At 41.5% G+C, this 22208-nt stretch overlaps 1 protein-coding gene across 2 annotated transcripts in view; it reads left to right on the top strand.

The window, feature by feature from the left end:
• The first annotated feature begins 1249 nt into the window (after positions 1–1249).
• Positions 1250–22208, top strand: part of LOC106611061 (latent-transforming growth factor beta-binding protein 2) — a 158404-nt gene continuing 137445 nt past the window's right edge. Inside the window, exons 1-2 of one of the 2 annotated variants that reach the window (XM_082955662.1) lie at positions 1250–2263; positions 9300–9373. In XM_082955662.1, coding sequence (XP_082811788.1) covers positions 1800–2263; positions 9300–9373 — 538 coding nt within the window. In that variant the 5' untranslated portion in view covers positions 1250–1799. The remainder of the gene's footprint in view (positions 2264–9299; positions 9374–22208) is intronic. The other variant, XM_014210912.3, reaches the window with a different exon arrangement.

Below are 22208 nucleotides of genomic sequence, written 5' to 3'. Positions count from 1 at the left end.
AACGTTCTAAAGAATTTTGACATCTAGTGGAAGCCTTAGGAAGTGCAATCTGACCCAATTTACACTGTATATTGGATAGGCAATCACTTGAAAAACTACAAACCTCAGATTTCCCACTTCCTGGTTGGATTTTTCTCAGGTTTTTGCCTGCCATATGAGTTCTGTTATACTCACAGACATTATTTTAACAGTTTTGGAAACTTTAGAGTGTTTTCTATCCAAATCTAATACTAATACTAATTATATACATATTCTAGACTCTGGGCCTGAGTAGCAGGCAGTTTACTCTGGACACCTTTTTCATCCAAGCCACTCAATACTGCCCCCCGTTCCCAAAGAAATTAAAGCCTCAAAGGATAAAATGATCCAACTTTCACAATGAGTTCATTTTTATCTAGCTACAGCAGTCAACTAGCTAGCAAGGTAGCTGTTGAGCTTTCTAGCACATTCACTAATTCACCAATCAGCAAGCTAATTAGCTACCATGTCATATTCATGTCAAACTGTCAACAGAGTAGCTAGCAAGCAACAAAATATGCCAAATAACAGTCTAAAAACCACTTGAGGGTAATTAAATAAGACTTTACCATTCCGACACAAGTCGCATGGCCAGGAATCAGATTTGTATCTGACTTCAAATCAAGGTGGTTTGAAATGTGGCTTAAATATCAGATTCCATGTGCTTTTTGGCTTTTCAGACTGCAGAACAGATTTGAATCGTATATGCAAAAACATTGGATTTGAGTAACTTCAAACTGCCAATGTGAACAAGGCTGAAGTGTATCATTGTGGGTTGAATGGGATGAGGCTGCCAACTCTCTTTGGGTTGTTTAAGATCTTATGGGAGAAAGGAAATGTGTTGTTTCCAGGCAGTCCAGGGAAACTGATGATGCAGCATGGAAGAGAGGGGAAGATGAATGGGATTTGTTATATAACTTCTATAGTTTTCCAAGAACTCAAATGTAGCTTTAACTGTGTGTGCACTTCCCATATCCCCCATGTTATGTGACACAAATATCATATTGTTATGTCAATGTTCAATTACGAGCCTACTAATTACTCAATCACGTTTATCAATGTGCTATATTATATGACAAGTTGACCTAACCTAGCATACTCAATCTAACATTTCCTTGATTTGCATTTTTAATACTATCCTGCGGTATCCACATTGTGCGCTACATGTGGGTTTATGCAACCGCAGCAAAGAGGAGATCAGGGTTAGTTTATGTGTATTATCTCGTACTGTAGCTTGGCGGCTTGGACTGAGGGGGGCTGAGCGTAGGCATCAATAAGACCACTAAGGGGGAGTTTTCTACTTGTAAAATGCATGAAAAGCCTCCAAAAATTCCCGGTGACTTCAGATCCAAGGAGGTGGTCATATCCATCGGAGCACCATTCATACTCTAGAACTTTCACTTCGAGTAGGACTGCGGCTTCAGACAAAATCCCATTGTTGCCTGCGCGCGCTCTTAACATGAACTCACAGATGGATTAAAACGTATCTGACATAAACCTGTTTTTGTAAGTAACCTATAGGTAAGCTTTACATTTTCAATTTTCGTAGAATATGCGAAAGTTGTGAATTGGTTTAAGATATTGAATCCATCCTGCGTAATGCTTACCTGGACATTATGAAGAGACATCAAAGCATTTTGCATGCTTGGGAAAAGATACAGTATTGCTGAAACTTTCTGTTCGCCTCCATTCAACCACTCGATATTGCTTGTGGCTATCGACACGACTGAATCTTGAGTGACCAGCCTACACCCAGCAGCAATTACATTTTTGACACAAATATGGACCGTTTATGGATTGCAGTTTTAGTGGTTCTAACCATTGCACTAGTACGAATGTGTGACTGCCAGAAGGACTCAACAGGTGGTAGACAGGAGATGTGGGAGCAGCTCCGGGAGCTAGCGAGGAGCCAAGGTCACTCCGCAGTGGGAGCTAAGGACGCTGTCCCCGCCATACCATCCAGAGAAAGCTCGCTCAGTTTCTCTCATAATGTCTCGCACTCCGGTCGCGGGGCTCCGGTGAGCTCCTCATCTCAACGAGATAACAGGCACGCGACGGCAATTAAACCAGTTCCAGCTCCCAGTACGGAAGCTTCCCTCCGGGCGGATGATGCCACCGTCCCACGAGATGCTGCGCGTAGGGCCGCGACACAGCTCGGCACCCATCACTCATCACAGCAAAGACCCCGAAACAGTTCCAGACAGAGCAACAAACCCAGCTCAACGCATACCAGGCGCCTTGCAGGGTAAGACACAGCGCTTGTTTTCAGTTGAAAAAATATGTAATGGCCGCAGGAGTACATTTGAGTTTGTCTACAAATTAAACATGTATTTTTATTTTTTACATACATCTTGCTGTTTCTCCTCCCGGGGTTGTGAGGTTACATTATTTATTATCATCTTTGATGTTAGTGATTTATGTTGTTGCTATTGTGTCGTGTCATGAATGAACAATAGTCTACTACAGTGAAACATTTGCTTAGTTGATACACTTGCTATTTGTCTGCTACACAATAATGATTGTATTATAGGGTGAATGACTTTCAACAGTAGCCTATGCAGTTGTGTGCCCTCTATCTGCCACAGATGTTTTGTTGCTCTTATTTTCCCCTATATCTCACACAGGCTGGAAAGCATTGGCTATATTGCTATAATGTCTAATGAATGAATGAAAGAATTCCATCCCATGGCTCCAGTGTGTCTGAAGTGAAAGTCGGACCTCCTCTATTCAGTCTGACACGGGATTCCTCAGTGACATTTCTCTGAATGGAATGATAATTTGTCATGTGGGGTCATGGCAGGATTTGAACTATATTGGTAGAGGTTAAAGCCTTTATTCATATCAGAACAGTGAACACAACATGTTTCTCTGGACTGGGAAGTTGTTCATTAACGACAAGTGTTAAACCACATTTTTGTCACCAGTTTATGCAGAGCAGTTTATTGAAAGAGCACTTCCAGAGCTATCATTACATCTTAAGAAAACTTTGAAAGCAGTACAGTTACCATGTCCTCAGACTACTCCTAGTAGTGTGTGTGTTCTAGTTTTGTGAATCCACATGCTGTCCATGGCCATGTAGTGGTTCTACAAAAGCCCTGTCCTACATTTGCAAATTCACTTAGTGATTAGAAACACCTGTTTTCCTTGAGGCTTTTTCTCAGAGCTGCAAATACCTGGAGTTCTTTCTCTTTACTCAAAACAGAAACATCAGTTGTTTCCATTAAAAGCGGATTATTTTTAGTAAATGAACCCTCATGCAGCCAACCCTGTTTGTTCCATAGGACGACGCATTGTACACATGCATGGCACACAAACCTATGGGAATCAGGTTATTTATATGGACAGTTTCTAAAGGGACACTTTATGAACCGTATGAGGATCCCTTCTAATTGGAGAAACACATGTTGGGGGATGAAAGGTGTACCCACAAACCTTACTCTGCTGAATGAGGTGAAGAATGCCTAGCAGACTCTGTGTAACGTCTGACAGTTAGGGTTAGGAGGAGGTGAGTAGGGAAAGATCTGAGATGATAGTCTGAGTGCCCTGATTTCAACCACCGTTCTCCTTTTGATATCTTGCACTGGTAGGCTTTGTCGCTTGGTTCCAGAAAAGCAAACCTAATATAATGGTTCCCATAGCCTTTCACAGGGAGATTTGGAGATACTAGTGTATCAGTGTGTTCAGCACCAATGTCTTTATTACTGTAACTGAGTTGCTGTAGAAAGCAGTTCATGTAGCGCTCCCACACACAATGGGCTAGATTCCATCAAACTTGTACGGTAACCAGAAACATCTTACTTCTTGTGCATTAAGAATGCACATTTGGATTCATGTACTCAACAAGCCTATGTTACAAAACAATGTGAATAAAAATATAATCCAACCCATGTGGATTTAAACATGCTTTCTCACTGCACAGAAAGAGTGTTATTTAATTTTTTTTTCTCCAGGAACCTAGTTACTAGTTTGATTGAATAGGGCATGTGCGCCGATCTAATTAGCATAATAACAAATCCCCATGAAAATCCCCAGTCTGTTTAAGATTGATATCTGTTTTTTGTATGGGCTGCGTCTCAATCCACGGCATCCGCCTATGTCGCCTTCCGCATCTTTACATTTTTTTAACTAGGCAAGTCAGTTAAGAACAAATTCTTATTTACAACGACAGCCTACTGTGGAACAGTGGATTCAGCCTTGTTCAGGGGCAGAATGACAGATTTCTACCTTGTCAGCTCGGAGATTTGATCCAGCAACCTTTTGGTTACTGGCCCAACGCTCTAACCACTTGGCTACCTGCCGCCCCATCTATGGTGGAAAGTGTCATAGCTACAGCACTGTTTGTCAGAAAATCGGTCTTCACACGAAATTCGTCTATAGAAAGATGAGAATCTCACAAACAAAATGGTGTTTTCCGTTTTGTTCTACGACCCCATGTCACAGGTGTCGTAGGGATTGGACCAAAACGCAGCGGGAACGTGTAAACTCATCTTCTTATTTTATTAAAGAAGGAAAACAAAAGAAACACGTATACAAAAACAACAAACGACACTAAACAGTCCCGTCAGGTGCACAAACACAAAACAGGAAACAACTACCCACAAATCCCATAGAAAAAACACCCCTCTTAAATAGGACCTTCAATTAGAAGCAACAAGGAGCAGCTGCTTCCAATTGAAGGTCAACCCAATAAACACCACATAGCAATAGACATACTAGAACTAACATAGAAATAGACTAACAAGAACATAGCCCAACAAACCCCGAAACGCTCTAAACAAACACCCCCTGCCACGCACCGACCAAACTACAATAACAAACAACCTCTTTTACTGGTCAGGACGTGACACCCCACAACATTACATTACATTTAAGTCATTTAGCACTTATGATATCCAGTGGAACAACCACTTTACAATAGTGCATCTAAATCTTTTAAGGGGGGGGGGGGGGGGGGGGGGGGTTAGAAGGATTACTTTATCCTATCCTAGGTATTCCTTAAAGAGGTGGGGTTTCAGGTGTCTCCGGAAGGTGGTGATTGACTCCGCTGTCCTGGCGTCGTGAGGGAGCTTGTTCCACCATTGGGGTGCCAGAGCAGCGAACAGTTTTGACTGGGCTGAGCGGGAACTGTGCTTCCTCAGAGGTAGGGGGGCCAGCAGGCCAGAGGTGGATGAACGCAGTGCCCTTGTTTGGGTGTAGGGCCTGATCAGAGCCTGAAGGTATGGAGGTGCCGTTCCCTTCACAGCTCCGTAGGCAATCACCATGGTCTTGTAGCGGATGCGAGCTTCAACTGGAAGCCAGTGGACAGAGCGGAGGAGCGGGGTGACGTGAGAGAACTTGGGAAGGTTGAACACCAGACGGGCTGCGGCGTTCTGGATGAGTTGTAGGGGTTTAATGGCACAGGCAGGGAGCCCAGCCAACAGCGAGTTGCAGTAATCCAGACGGGAGATGACAAGTGCCTGGATTAGGACCTGCGCCGCTTCCTGTGTGAGGCAGGGTCGTACTCTGCGAATGTTGTAGAGCATGAACCTACAGGATCGGGTCACCGCCTTGATGTTAGTGGAGAACGACAGGGTGTTGTCCAGGATCACGCCAAGGTTCTTAGCACTCTGGGAGGAGGACACAAGGGAGTTGTCAACCGTGATGGCGAGATCATGGAACGGGCAGTCCTTCCCCGGGAGGAAGAGCAGCTCCGTCTTGCCGAGGTTCAGCTTGAGGTGGTGATCCGTCATCCACACTGATATGTCTGACAGACATGCAGAGATGTGATTCGCCGTCTGGTTATCAGAAGGGGGAAAGGAGAACATTAATTGTGTGTCGTCTGCATAGCAATGATAGGAGAGACCATGTGAGGATATGACAGAGCCAAGTGACTTGGTGTATAGCGAGAATAGGAGAGGGCCTAGAACAGAGCCCTGGGGGACACCAGTGGTGAGAGCGCATGGTGCGGAGACAGATTCTCGCCACGACACCTGGTAGGAGCGACCTGTCAGGTAGGACGCAATCCAAGCGTGGGCCGCGCCAGAGATGCCCAACTCGGAGAGGGTGGAGAGGAGGATCTGATGGTTCACAGTATCAAAGGCAGCAGATAGGTCTAGAAGGATGAGAGCAGAGGAGAGAGAGTTAGCTTTAGCAGTGCGAAAGTCATGGGACTCGTCTGAAGGTTACCCGGTATCGTTTACATTTTTTAATGAAAGTAGTTTTGTGCCAACTAAAAAAAGGAGTTAAAAATGTGTAAAAATCCTAAGCTTTCTTATATCTCCTAGATATAGAAAAGACACGTCAAAACCTTATTCCTTATTATACATTTTTTGACTGTCTGTTTTTCCATTTATGAATGTGTTATTCATTGCTTTTCTATGGGCTATAGCAGTGAAGGCCAAATACAATATTTGATCAAATCATTTGTTAAACTTTTTTTATATACCTACAGGAGTCCTACAATTCAAAATCAAATGGCTAAATGATCCATGGTATGACCATCTTAAAACAATTCAATATGTTAGCTTAGTAGAACCCTCCCCTCCAAAGGCTTAGACTTGTAGGGGTTAAAGGTTCAATGCAGCTGTTTTTATCTCAATATCAAATCCTTTCTGTGTAACAATTAAGTACCTTACTGTGATTGTTTCAATTAAAATTGTCAAAAATAAGCAAAATAGTTTATTAGCAAAAAGCAATTTCTCAAACAAGAATTTTGATGGGACTGTCTGGGAGTGGTCTGAGTGAGGGACCTAATTGGAGGAGCCTAATGGGAGGGATATGTAACCTGAACACGAGTTGTTATTGGCAGATAGGTTTGAAACTCTTCTTTGTCATTGGTCTATTAACTTATACCGCCTAGTGATGTTGCCAGGCAGGCCAAAACTCCATCCCGCCAAAATATGCTGCAATTCCAGGTGTTTCTATTCAAATAGCTCAAACACATAAAAGGGCATTATCATAATTTTCACAATTTCACAGTATTATTTAAACCTTATAGAGTGGAAATACCTGCCCCTTTATGGGATCGTAACAGTAAAAGTTCCATAAATCTTCAGAGGCATTAATTAACCTTGTGTAATTCATGATTTTTCACCTCTTTCTCTTTCGTTAGCTTGAAATGAATTATCTGCTTGTCGTTAGAGAGCGTGTGCTTGCATGACACATTTCCTCTCGGAATTCCCACTGTCTCCTTACTCACTCCCTGGTTTCTGGTTAACCCTCTGGGATAGGGAGTTCCATACGGTGTACCTGTCATGTCCTCCCGAGCTCAGTCTGCCAGGAAGACCCGTGACTGCTCCAACTTGCTCGGAAAATTGCTCAACCTGGCTGCATAAAATGGGTCATTATGAGTGCAAATATGACATCATTGATATTTATAGAGCTTTTATTAATGTTTTTGTTATGTAGAACTTGAATACTTTTACCATGTTACTGTACTCGTCATGATGCTATCAGGAATGATCCCTATAGGCATCAACATCCCCACAGACCTGCTGGTCTATTTTGTATGGTTCATATTCATCATTTATGGGTGATATTATTGTTTTCTAAGTCACTGCTGTGTAGTTAAAATATGGTGAATCAGCTGTTTGCAATTGTAAAGGTAATTGATTAACTACCTAGCAACTACTTTGCTCTTGTCTGATTGGTCAGATGTTTGTTAGTTGTCAGAAGAGATCAGGAAGTAGTTGAGTTGATGCATGGTTGTGAATATGGTCAGTTTGCCTTAGCGTTTCACAGCTACGGCAAAGCGACGCAACAACCAATGGTTGCGTGGCACGTCATCGACTGTGTCATCGACTGACAAATTGCTATAGCATATGATGTGGTTAACTGATTCTTAAAATACCTATTCAGGCATTGTATGATCTGTCAGGCATCAGCAACGTCTAACAATAGGAACACGCCCTAAATCTGCAACAGAGTCATTGGTCTCCATCCGATGTTTTTCTACATAGAGAGTAATCCATCCTTCTAAAGAACTCTCAAACCACACAAAAAAAACCTGGATGTAATCATTAGTCTTAACCCTTTTGCAACGGAAACAAGAGTTTCTATTAGACAAATTCTGGTATGTCCCTCCCCATTTCATTCCGTTTACTTCCGTTTGGATCTGGTTCCTAGTGAATACACCCCAGTTGTCTGACCAGGTGGTGTTGACAGAAGGCAAACAGTACTACTGTCACCCTGTGTTTACCCTTTAACAGTTTACTAGTCATCTCCTGACCCAGAACAGATATCGTACTATATCTGCATAAGCCATACATACATTCACTCAACTCATTGCCATTAATATCTTGTGGAAAGAAGATGGGAAGTCAATTTATGCCAGAACTCTTGTTTGTGGTTTGAATTTGCCCTGGAGTTGCTCTTGTGGTGTGGTGCCTTTTCATGCATCTCGCTGTAAAAATTGGCCAGCGCTGTTCTTGTGGAGTAAAATATGTAAAGAATCTAGTTATTACAGTTTGAAACTTGTCATCTTTCATTTTCCTGGAGATTTATGTGAGCAAAGGGTGCTTTTCATGTGTTTCTCCTGTTCCCTCCCAGGCTCAGATAACCACTAGCCTGTTTGTTTTCCCTCTGGACTCCATGCAGCACAGAGAGAGGGGTGTGTGGCTTTACACTCACAGATAGAGTTTCATGCTTTGCCTGCAAATGTTATTGAATAAAATGCAATTATTTCTGAGTCTCTAAGGTGCTCCTTCAATAGGCCAACCACATTAAGGGATATGAGACTATAATGGGGTCAGAATTAAATCTCAGATAGAAATGTTAAGGTTTGAGACCATGAACACTCAAAACATTATTCCCCTTATGAATTGTGGGGTACTGTACTTTCTACATGCCAGTCCATTTAAGCATTACGTACAAATCAAATGTAGGTGAGAGAGAGAGAGAGAGAGAGAGAGAGAGAGAGAGAGAGAGATGAAAACAGCAGGTGCGGGACAAGGTAGCACGTCTGTCTGGTAAACAGGTCAGGGTTCCATAGCCGCAGGCAGAACAGTTGAAACTGGAGCGGCAGCACAACAAGGTGGACTGGAGACAGCTAGGAGTCATCAGGCCAGGTAGTCCTAAGGCATGGTCCTAGGGTTCAGGTCCTCCGAGAGAGATGGGAGAATTAGAGCGAGCATACTTAAGTTCACATAGGCCACCAAATAAGACAGAAGAATTTCACCAGATAGGACAGACTGACCCTAGCCCCCTGGCACATAGACTATTGCAGCATAGATACTGGAGGCTGAGTATTACATATCCCTGTACAGTATTACATATTCCATTTCTCTCCCTCTCTTTCTCTGCAGGCCTAATGTATGTGGAGGTCACCAGTGCTGCTCTGGATGGGCTGTGGCTTCTGGGACCAACCGCTGCATAAAGCGTAAGTATTCATCTTTGACCATATGCCTTAGGTAAACAATGATCAATGATAATCTCTATCCTTTGGCATCACTGTCTCTTAACCGTCCTTCTCAATAGTTTAAGCCTATTGTGCTACCCTATAGAAGGGGTTGGCAACTTTGGCCCCCTAAAGTTTTAAATCAAAAATATATATATAATTTTAGTTTTTGTTAAAAAAAATGACTGTGAAATTTAAGAAATCTGTTCCCAAATATTTACACAAATAAAAAAATAGACATGATCGTGTCTCAATGAAATCATGATATGAAATGATTGCTTTCGAAATTTAAACAATCTCTTTTTGGCCTTAGGTGTGGTCAATTTGACCATTCGGTCCTACAAAAACCATCCCGCGGCTGAATCTTGTTGCCTACCCCTGTCCTATAGGAAGTGTTCTGGTGTGTCATTATTACCTCCATGGTCATGTTATTAATGTGGATTTGCATGCTCTTTCATGTAAAATCTTAACATGGAAATTACCTGTGCTTAGCATTTGGCTCGCTCTGTTTGACACTAGCCCTTAATAATGGGTGTAACTGCACTTTTTTTATTTGACCACAGCAATATTGGATATCTTAACTGCCATATAATTAAAAACTCAATGGCAGATACTGGAGGTGAGGGAATAATTGGGCACTTTTTAAAACGCAATTTTTGCAGAATTTTAACAGCTTACAAGTGTTACCATACTTTTCATTGTAACATTCTTGACATTTGGCAAGTTTTTTCTGCCTTTTTACTGTTCTGTGGGTTGTAAAGTGTTCTGTATGTTTTCTAGTGGGGGGCAGGAGCCTTAAATAATCTCTCCTTTTAAGAGAGAATTGTGACATACTAACCACCCAGCTAGCACATTTTGTTCCTTCAAAGTTTTGGGAACATACGTTTTTGGTTTCCCATTGGTTCTGGGAACGAAGCCATACGTTTCCTGACCAGTTAAACTAAAAGCTATTTAAACGTGCTGAGAACAGAAGTGAAAATTATGCCTGTCTGGGAATGTTTATTTATCGGTTGAAGAGAGGTTCTGATAATGTTTTACTCTAGTTCCTTGAAAGTTTTCCTGGGAGGGTTTATTAATGCACTGTGAATGGAAATTATATGTTATTTTGAGTTTTTTTGATAACTTCCTTAAAACTTTCACTGAACGTTTCAATAAGACTTTTAATAACACTACTAGCTTATTTTTTTACATAAAAAAACAAACTCCAAGCACAGATAGGACACATGCTAATTAATTTCCTAATCATGTGAACACATTTATTTTTTGTGACAAGGCGTCAGTGTGATTCGTATATCTATAATCTTCTGTTCTCTATCTATGGAATTAGTCCACTGCGCCACCAGGATGGAGCTAGCATGCCATGTTTTTTTACACATACAAAGCTGTTATTTTAAATCTATTCAAACAGACCTCATTTCAAGCGCTCATAAACTAGAGCTGATTTCCGTGGCCCCGTGGAAATGTAATTAGCATAATTATATCTGTCTTAAATCTGTCAATTTAAGCCAGAGATATGTTTTTTTTTCATTAGATACATCTCAATCCATCACTTCCGCCGATATCACACTTCGTGTCTGCGGTGAAAGGGGACAGAGTTTGAGCGGTGTTTGTCAGACCATGAGATATCCCGAAAATCGGTCTTCTCACAAAATAGTCTGTAGCATCCGAACGGTTTAGTTTACAAACTATTATGACCCTCTATGAAAATATGAGACTCTCAGGAACACGATGGTGTTCTCCGTTTTGCTCTACGAGCGTCTTGGGACTCGTCGGAAGACGGCACAACCGATTTGCCGACTTCTGTCTGTAGCGTCCGAACAGTTTGGAATACACACTAAAAAATGAGACTCTCACGAACATGTACATGTCAGTTGTTTTGCTCTAGGATGCCCACAGGCCTCACAAGACTCGTCTGAAGGTCCCCAGGTCCCCAGGTCCCAGTTTAAAAAAATTATGGAAGTACAGTGCCTTGCGAAAGTATTCGGCCCCCTTGAACTTTTCAACCTTTTGCCACATTTCAGGCTTCAGACATAAAGATATAAAACTGTAATTTTTTGTGAAGAATCAACAACAAGTGGGACACAATCATGAAGTGGAACGAAATTTATTGGATATTTCAAACTTTTTTAACAAATAAAAAACTGAAAAATTGGGCGTGAAAAATTATTCAGCCCCCTTAAGTTAATACTTTGTAGCGCCACCTTTTGCTGCGATTACAGCTGTAAGTCGCTTGGGGTATGTCTCTATCAGTTTTGCACATCGAGAGACTGAAATTTTTGCCCATTCCTCCTTGCAAAACAGCTCGAGCTCAGTGAGGTTGGATGGAGAGCGTTTGTGAACAGCAGTTTTCAGTTCTTTCCACAGATTCTCGACTGGATTCAGGTCTGGACTTTGACTTGGCCATTCTAACACCTGGATATGTTTATTTGTGAACCATTCCATTGTAGATTTTGCTTTATGTTTTGGATCATTGTCTTGTTGGAAGACAAATCTCCGTCCCAGTCTCAGGTATTTTGCAGACTCCATCAGGTTTTCTTCCAGAATGGTCCTGTATTTGGCTCCATCCATCTTCCCATCAATTTTAACCATCTTCCCTGCCCCTGCTGAAACCATGATGCTGCCACCACCATGTTTGACAGTGGGGATGGTGTATTCAGGGTGATGAGCTGTGTTGCTTTTACGCCAAACATAACGTTTTGCATTGTTGCCAAAAAGTTCGATTTTGGTTTCATCTGACCAGAGCACCTTCTTCCACATGTTTGGTGTGTCTCCCAGGTGGCTAGTGGCAAACTTTAAACAACACTTTTTATGGATATCTTTAAGAAATGGCTTTCTTCTTGCCACTCTTCCATAAAGGCCAGATTTGTGCAGTATACGACTGATTGTTGTCCTATGGACAGAGTCTCCCACCTCAGCTGTAGATCTCTGCAGTTCATCCAGAGTGATCATGGGCCTCTTGGCTGCATCTCTGATCAGTCTTCTCCTTGTATGAGCTGAAAGTTTAGAGGGACGGCCGGGTCTTCGTAGTTTTGCAGTGGTCTGATACTCCTTCCATTTCAATATTATCGCTTGCACAGTGCTCCTTGGGATGTTTAAAGCTTGGGAAATCTTTTTGTATCCAAATCCGGCTTTAAACTTCTCCACAACAGTATCTCGGACCTGCCTGGTGTGTTCCTTGTTCTTCATGATGCTCTCTGTGCTTTAAACGGACCTCTGAGACTATCACAGAGCAGGTGCATTTATACGGAGACTTGATTACACACAGGTGGATTCTATTTATCATCATTAGTCATTTAGGTCAACATTGGATCATTCAGAGATCCTCACTGAACTTCTGGAGAGAGTTTGCTGCACTGAAAGTAAAGGGGCTGAATAATTTTGCACGGCCAATTTTTCAGTTTTTTATTTGTTCAAAAAGTTTGAAATGTCCAATAAATTTCATTCCACTTCATAATTGGGTCCCACTTGTTGTTGATTCTTCACAAAAAATTACAGTTTTCTATCTTTATGTTTGAAGCCTGAAATGTGGCAAATGGTCGAAAAGTTCAAGGGTGCCGAATACTTTCGCAAAGCACTGTATGTATGGAGACTGTTTAGTATAAAAAATAAGGCGTTAAATACATGTAAAAATATATATATATTTATAAACTAAGCAAGAAAAGAAACGTCCCTTTTTCAGGACCCTTTTCTTTCAAAGATAATTCATAAATATCCGAATAACTTCACAGATCTTCATTGTATAGGGTTTAAACACTGTTTCCCATGCTTGTTCAATGAACCATAAATAATTAATGAACATGCACCTGTGGAACAGTCGTTAAGACACTAACAGCTTACAGACGGTAGGTAATTAAGGTCACAGTTATGAAAACTAAGGACACTAAAGAGGCCTTTCTACTGACTCTGAAAAATACCAATAGAAAGATGCCCAGGGTCCCTGCTCATCTGCATGAACCTGCCTTAGGCATGCTGCAAGGAGGCATGAGGACTGCAGATGTGGCCAGGGCAATAAATTGCAATGTCCGTACTGTGAGATGCCTAAGACAGTGCTACAGGGAGACAGGACGGACAGCTGATCGTCCTCGCAGTGGCAGACCACGTGTAACAACACCTGCACAGGATCGGTACATCCGAACATCACACATGCGGGACAGGTACAGGATGGCAACAACAACTGCCCGAGTTACACCAGGAATGCACTATCCCTCCATCAGTGCTCAGACTGTCCGCAATAGGCTGAAAGAGGCTGGACTGAGGACTTGTAGGCCTGTTGTAAGGCAGGTCCTCACCAGACATCACCGGCAACAACGTCACCTATGGGCAAAAACCCACCGTCGCTGGACCAGACAGGACTGGCAAAAAGTGCTCTTCACTGACAAGTCGCAGTTTTGTCTCACCAGAGGTGATGGTCGGATTCGCGTTTATCGTCGAAGAAATGAGCGTTACACTGGGACCTGTTGAATCGGAGGGTGAGGGCTTGGGCCATTCCCCCCAGAAATGTCCGGGAACTTGCAGGTGCCTTGGTGGAAGAGTGGGGTAACATCTCACAGCAACAACTTGCAAATCTGGTGCAGTCCATGAGGAGGAGATGCGCTGCAGTACTTAATGCAGCTGGTGGCCACACCAGATACTGTTACTTTTGTTAACTGTTACTTCTGTTAATTTTGACCCCCCCCCCTTTGTTCAGGGACACATTATTCAATTTCTGTTAGACACATGTCTGTGGAACTTGTTCAGTTTGTCTCAGCTGTTGAATCTTATGTTCATACAAATATTTACACATGATAATTAAGTTTGCTGAAAATAAATGCAGTGTCAGTGAGAGGACGTTTCTTTTTTTGCTGAGTTTATAAACTGAACTTTTTATATCTCTCAGATATAGGACAGACACTTCAGAACAAACGTCCTTTAGATTTTTTGAGGGGGGACTATCTGTTCCATGTAGTGAATCTGTTATTCAATGCATTTGTATGGGCTAATAGCAGTAAGGCCAAATTAAAATTGTCATACATTTTATGTATATATTTTTTTATACTTCAATTCAAAATCAAATAGCTAAATGATCCTTGGTATGACCTTAAAAAAGGTCAGTCATAGCTTAGTAGAACCCCCCCCCTTCCCGGCTTAGACAGGGCTTAGACTGTAAAGGGTTAAGATCAGGTGTGGCCAATTAGTGGGCGCGGCCAACACACCTTGGGCGCGTTCAGCGGGATTGAACGTTTTGGAACATTCAGATAGAAATAGTCTATGTAGATCAAAAATACCTCTCTGATACGTAGAATAAGGAATCACATCGGCTCTATTCATGGCATTTCTATCTGCAACGTTCAGGAATGTTTGCCAACTGAACATGACCCTGAACACACTTACAAGAGGATAGGGAGAGGTTTGTTGATGTTGAGAACAAAATATATGTTTTTAATAACATTCTTAGAACATTCTCTGAATGTTACTAAAGTTTTCTTGTGCTTTTTATGGAAAGTTTTCTTAATGTTCTGAGATCCTAATGTATGTTTTTAAGTAAATTCTTAAAATGTTCTCTGAATGTTACTAAACTTTTTTTGTGGTTTTTATGGAAAGTTTTTATAACGTTTGAGAACATTACTTTAAATAAAACTATGATGAAACCTGTAGGAAATGTTGTCTTCACACAGAAGAACTTTACTTCTAAACGTTCTTGGAACAATTTGAGAACATGACTTTAAGTGTTAGCTCGGCAGCTCCTGGTTACAAATATTATCAAAGCTTTTCTACAGCCTATCAAAACATTTTGAGAATGTTTCTCCTTTTATTTTTGTCTGTCATCATGTTGCCGACTGAAATAACAGGTTATAGGAGAAGCTGTTTTAGAAAGAGTTATCTTTACATTTTACAAGCACAGAATGTGAAACCCACACTCACAACCTGCATTTCTGGGCTAAAACAGTTCCCACAGCAACTAGACAGCAGCACACAAACACACACTCACAAAGTGTCGCACGATACAAAAGCTGTAGTTGTTTGCCCATCAATAAATAAAGTCACCTCCTCATTAGCTCATTAGCCAGCCTCCTAATTGCTATCGCTGGTTCTGCCTCCTTTTTTTCAAGTCCCAGCTAAAGGCACACTTACAGAGGTGTTAATTACTTAGGATGAAGCAGGAGTTACCCAAATCAGATGGGTACATTTTTTTCACCTGCCAGAAAGTAACATGTCCCTTCTAAACCAGTCATATTAAACACAGTAGACCATCTAAGAAGGCAAGGTCTCCATCCCACCACCATCTGGTCTCTGTTAGGAGTTTGGCCCTCACCCAGGTGTGGCTGGAGGGTAGGGTACCATCAGCTGTGTAGTGAACTCCACATCACGACCCCAGGCCGGGCCCTGGCCTGGTGCCAAAACAAGCCCCCCAGCCAGCCTGCCCTGGGAGCTCCCTTCTGGAGACCTCCACCGTGGTGGTGGAAACCCCCCACTAACTCAGACGATCACATTCTCTGAGTGTGTTACTGCAGACCCTAACAGGGTATAACTAGTGGGGGGCGGCTGCATGAGAAAACATGTTCACAGTGGGGGAAAGAAAAGGAACAAACCTGTCAAATGGGCAATATGTAAAAACATATCCTCACTGAGCCATGTCTAGGAAATTATATGTGACGGAATTGAAGTAATGTCTAATATTAAAACTGTCGGTCGTAAGTTTCAACCGGGAGAGGGGATTTGGTGTCTTGAGTTATGGTTTCTCAACAACACGTCCTTGTTGAATCAGGTTGATCTCACAGCAAATATATGGCAGGAATTGGTTTGACAGTTGTCCAGTGAGAATGCCTACAAGGATTTTTAAATGCTATGTTTATGGAAATGTCTGGGTCTTTGTGTGTCTGGTCTGGTGTGGAATCAAGATATGGTTTTAAGAGTTCTTGCCCAGCTAGCACATTTGGTTCCTTAGAAGTTGTGGGAAAGTACATTTTTGGTTTCCCATTGGTTCTGGGAACGAAGCCATAAGTGAAACTTTTTCAAACGTTCTGAGAACGGAAGTGAAAATTTTGCCGGTACTGGGAACATTCATTTTTAGTTTGCAGGGAGGTTTTGAGAACGTTTTACTCTGGTTTCTTGAATGTTGTCCTGGGAGGATTTATTAACGCTCTGAGAACGGAAATTATAGGCTATTTGGAGGTTTTATAATAACTTACTTAAAACTTTCACTAAATGTTACAATAAGACTTTTAATAACACTTCAATCTCATTTTGGGTAAACTTTTTTGAACTCCAAGCACAGATAGGACACATGTAAATGAATTTCCTTAGGCATTAATCATGCAAACACATTTATTTTTTATTGTGACATGGCATGAGTGAGATTTAAACCTAGAATCTTCTTTTCTCTACCCATGGAATTGGATGGAGCTAGCATGCCATGTTTTTTATGCATACAAAGCTGTTCATTTTAGTCTATTCAAACAGACCCCATTTCAAAGGAAACAAGCACTCATTGAGATCACACACCTGAAAACACTTAACTTTCTCTATCCTTTATCTTGTTTTGTTGATGCTGAGAATGCAATGTACAGTGCATTCGGAAAGTATTCAGACCCCTTGACTTTTTCCACATTTTGTTACGTTAGTCTTATTCTAAAATGGATGAAATTGTTTTTTTCCCCTCATCAATCTGCACACAATACTTCATAATGACAAAGCAAAAACCGTTTTTTAGACATTTTTGCTAAGTAAAAAATAAATGAAATATCACATTTACATAGGTATTCAGATCCTTTAATCAGTACTTTGGCACCTTTGGTAGTGATTACAGCCTCAAATCTTCTTGGGTATGACGCTACAAGCGTGGCACACCTATATTTGGTGAGTTTCCCCCATTCTTCTCTGCAGATCCTCTCAAGCTCTGTAAGGTTGGATGGGGAGCGTCACTGCACAGCTTTTTCAGGTCTCTCCAGAGATGTTAGATTGGATTTAAGCCCGGGCTCTGGCTAGGCCACTCTAGGACATTGAGGCTTGTCCCGAAGCCACTCCTGCGAAGCCACTCCTGTGTTGTCTTGGCTGTGTGCTTGGGGTTGTTATCCTGTTGGAAGGTGAACCAGCACTCTGGTGCATGTTTTCATCAAGGATCACTCTGTACTTTGCGCCGTTCATCTTTCCCTCGATCCTGACTAGTCTCCCAGTCCCTGCCACTGAAAACATCCCCACAGCATGATGCTGCCACCACCATGCTTCACAGTAGGGATGGCTTCTTCCAGACGTGACGCTTGGCATTCAGGCCAAACGGTTCAATCTTGGTTTCATCAGACCAGAGAATCTTGTGTAGGCTGTCATGTGCCTTTTACTGAGGAGTGACTTCCATCTGGCCACTCTACCATAAATGCCTGACTGGTGGAATGCTGCAGAGATGGTTGTCCTTCTGGAAGGTTCTCCCATCTCCACAGAGGAGCTCTGGAGCTCTGTCAGTGACCATTGGGTTCTTGGTCACCTCCCTGACCGAGGCCCTTCTCCCTAGATTGCTCAGTTTGGCCGAGTGTCCAGCTCTAGGAAGAGTCTTGGTGGTTCCAAACTTCTTCCATTTAAGAATGATGGAGGCTACTGTGTTTTTGGGGACCTTCAATGCTGCAGAAATTGTTTCGTACCCTTCCCCAGATCTGTGCCTTGACACAATCCTGTCTCGGAGCTCTAAGGACAATTCCTTCAACCTCGGCTTGTTTTTTTTCTCTGACATGCACTGTCAACTGTGGGACCTTATATAGACAGGTGTGTGCCTTTCCAAATCATGTCCAATCAATTGAATTTACCACTGGTGGACTCTAATCAAGTTGTAGAAACATCTCAAGGATGATCAATGGAAACAGGATGCACCTGAGCTCAATTTCGAGTCTCATAGCAAAGGGTCTAAATACTTATGTAAATAAGGTATTTCTGTTTTTTATTTTTAATACATTTGCCAACTTTTCAAAAAACTTGTTTTCACTTTGTCGTTATGAGGTATTGTGTGTAGATTAATAATGAAAAAAAAGTAATCCAAGGCTGTAACGTAACAAAATGTGAAAAAAGTCAAGGGGCTTGACTACTTTCCAAATGCACTGTACTGTATATGCTTTTAAATAACATTCTTAGGTTCTCTGAACATTTCTAAAGTTTTATTGTTTTCTTGTGATTTTTTTATAGAAAGTTTTCTTAACGTTCTGAGAACAATTTGAGAACATGACGTTAAATATAACCATGAAGAAACCAGTAGGAAACATTATACTGAAGTGCTGAAATTCCCACAGAAGAACGTTGTTTCTTAACATTCTCTGAAATATTTGAAAACATTCCCAATGTCAAACCTGTTGGAGAACGTTCCTAGAACATTACCAAAATTGAAATTAAATGTAACCATGTTTGAACTTTTAGGAAATGTTCTGTTAAATTAATGAATGACTAAGAATTTTTTTTTTTTTTTTTTTACTAAGTTCCTTAAATGAGGATGTTCCAAAGTTTCTTAAATGTGCTGAGAATGTTCCAATGCCAAGTAACTATCATGCACCATTCACAGAAAGTTGTGGGAAGGTTGTATACAAAATAACCATAGGACAACTATGGTCTCACCAAGCTCTGAGAAGCATTTGGTTCTCAGAACGTTATGTGCTATCTGGGTGTCCTGTTGTGGGTTTGGCCCAAGATTTGCTCTTGGCTCAGATTCTGCCTTGTTGTTGTAGAAGATGGATGGTAAACACAGTTGTTTTTTCTGTTTTGTGTTGTTTAGTAAGTAACATCGGTCTAAAAGAGTTTGCTGTTATGTAATAGAATACTGAGCAATAATTTGTAATTATTTTAGCTTGAAAGTCACCTTAGTAAATGTTCTTTGAAGTATCATAATTAAAAATAATACATTGTTGAGAAAATGTCTTATGTTATTGTTATGTATATCAATTCTGATCAGGCTTTTAAGTTCGTGTTTGTCAGTGTTGTCTGATCCAACCTCTGGTTTTATTGCTGGTTGTCATAAGACACATAGTTCTGGGGTTATTTCTGCTTAGGTTGGCCAAAGCCATAAAGTGAAGCCAGGTGTAACTGTGGCCAATGGCTATAGAAGATTCCCAGTTTACCTTCATATTTATTTACAAGCAGCATTTAGCATAACTATGCCCCACGGATCCAAAAGGGTGCATCTGGTTTGGGGGTCATCTCTTTAGTAAATTTGCCAGATTCACATCTGTTGACCAAAAAAGCCCCAGTCCCAGAGATCAAGAGCAACGGAAGGCCAGACAGACAGACAGACAGACAGACAGGCAGGCAGGCAGGCAGGCAGGCAGGCAGGCAGGCAGGCAGGCAGGCAGGCAGGCAGGCAGGCAGGCAGGCAGGCAGGCAGGCAGGCTGCATGTGGACATGTCTGCACAACCTGCTGCTGTCAAGACACACACACACTTCTAAATGCACTTTTCATCTTCCAATGTGTTTTACTGTAAAGCCCCCCCTCACTCATCCACACATTTATTCCATGATAAAAAAAAAACCTGCGGATTCCTCCTTTTGCCTGAACCAGGTTTAGAAATGAGAATTAAATGAACTTATACATGTACGGTGTTTTCAAAAGTATTCATACCCCTTTACTTATTCCACATGTTGTTGTGTTACAGCCTGAATTCAAAATTGATGAAATATATTTTTCTCACCTTTCTACACATAATATCCCATAATGACAAAGTGAAAACATGTTTTGAAAATTAAATACAGAAATCTAATTTACATACAGTACCAGTCAAATGTTTGGACACACCTACTCATGTCAGGTTGTAGAATAATAGTGAAGACATCAAAACTATGAAATAACACATATGGAACCATGTAGTAACCAAAAAAGTGTTATATTTGAGATTCTTCAAAGTAGCCACCCTTTGCCTTGATGACAGCTTTGTACACTTTTGGCATTCTCTCAACCAGATTCATGAAGTAGTAACCTGGAATGCATTTCAAATAACATGTGTGCCTTGTTAATTTGTGTAATTCTTTTCTTCTTAATGCGTTTGAGCCAATCAGTTGTGTTGTGACAAGGTAGGTAGGGTGGTATACAGAAGATTGCCCTATTTGGTAAAAGATCAAGTCCATATTATGGCAAGAACAGATCAAATAAGCAAAGAGAAACGACAGTGCATCATTACTTTAAGACATGAAGGTCAGTCAATGTGGAATATTTGAAGAACAAGTGCAGTCGCAAAAACCATCAAGCGCTATGATGAAACTGGCTCTAATGGGGACCGACACAGGAATGGATGGCCCTGTCACGTCCTGGCCAGTCTAAGGGTTAATTGGTATTGTAGTTTGGTCAGGACGTGGCAGAGGGTATTTGTTTTATGTGGTTAGGAGTGGTGTGTTTGTTGTAGGGCAGTGGATTTAGGTATTCCGGGGTTTTTGGGCACTGTTTGATTTTCATGTATTCTATGTTGAGTCTAGTGTGTCTGTTTCTATGTTTGGGTTCATTGGGGTTGGGACTCTCAATTGAAGGCAGGTGTTGTCTATTTGCCTTTGATTGAGAGTCCCATATATGAGGGTTTGTGTTTGTCTTTTGTGGGAGATTGTTTTTGCACTGCGTTAGTATAGCCTGCAAAACTGTCATTCGTCGTTCTTGTTGTTTTCTTGTTTTCTCGTGTTCAACGTTATTTAATAAATTAAGATGATGAGCACCAACTCTACTGCGTATTGGTCCACGTTCTCAGACGACGATTTCTCAATATCATCGGAAGATGAAGAAAGCTGTGACAGGCCCAGAGTTACCTATGCTGCAGAGGATAAGTTCATTAGAGTTAACTGCATCTCAGATTGCAGCCCAAATAAATGTTTCAAAGAGTTCAAGTAACAGCATATCTCAACATCAACTGTTCAGAGGAGGCTGTATGAATCAGGCCTTCATAATCGAATTAGTGCAAAGAAACCACTACTAAAGTACACCAATAAGAAGAAGAGACTTGCTTGGGCCAAGAAACACGAGCAATGGACATTAGACCAGTCCTTTGGTCTGATGAGTCCAAATTTGAGATTTTGGGTTCCAACCACCGTGTCTTTGTGAGACGCGAAGTAGGTGAACGGATCATCTCCGCATGTGTGGTTCTCACCGTGAAGCATGGAGGAGGAGGTGTGATGGTGTGGGGGGTGCTTTTGCTGGTAACACTGTCACTTAACCAGCATGGCTACCACAGCATTCTGCAGCGATACACCATCCCATCTGGTTTGCTCTTAGTGGGACTATCATTTGTTTTTCAACAGGATAATGACCCCAAACACACCTCCAGGCTGTGTAAGGGCTATTTGACCAAGGAGAGTGATGGAGTGCTGCATCAGATGACCTGGCCTCAACAATCACCCGACCTCAACCCAATTGAGATGGTTTGGGATGAGTTGGACCGCAGAGTGAAGGAAAAGCAGCCAACAAGTGCTCAGCATATGTGGGAACTCCTTCACGACTGTAGGAAAAGCATTCCTCATGAAGCTAGTTGAGAGAATGCCAAGAGTGTGCAAAGCTGTCATCAAGGCCAAGGGTGGCTACTTTGAAGAATCTCAAATATAAAATATATTTTGATTTGTTTCCACTTTCTTGGTTACTACATGATTCCATATGTGTCATTTCATAGTTTTGATGTCTTCACTATTCTTCTACATTGTAGAAAATAGTGAAAAAATTAAGAAAAACCCTTTAATGAGTAGGTTTGTCCAAACCTTTGACTGATTCTGTAAGTATTCACACCCGTTTGCTATGACACTCCAAATTGAGCTCAGGTGCTTCCAATTTACTTCGATCATCCTTGAGATGTCATGACAACTTGATTGGCGCAGTGGTCTAAGGCACTGCATCTCAGTG

The sequence above is a fragment of the Salmo salar genome, chromosome 09, assembly GCF_965601325.2.
Source record: "Salmo salar chromosome 09, fSalSal1, whole genome shotgun sequence".
Classification (NCBI taxonomy): Eukaryota; Metazoa; Chordata; class Actinopteri; order Salmoniformes; family Salmonidae; genus Salmo; species Salmo salar.
This window is presented reverse-complemented; position numbering and strand designations above follow the sequence as displayed.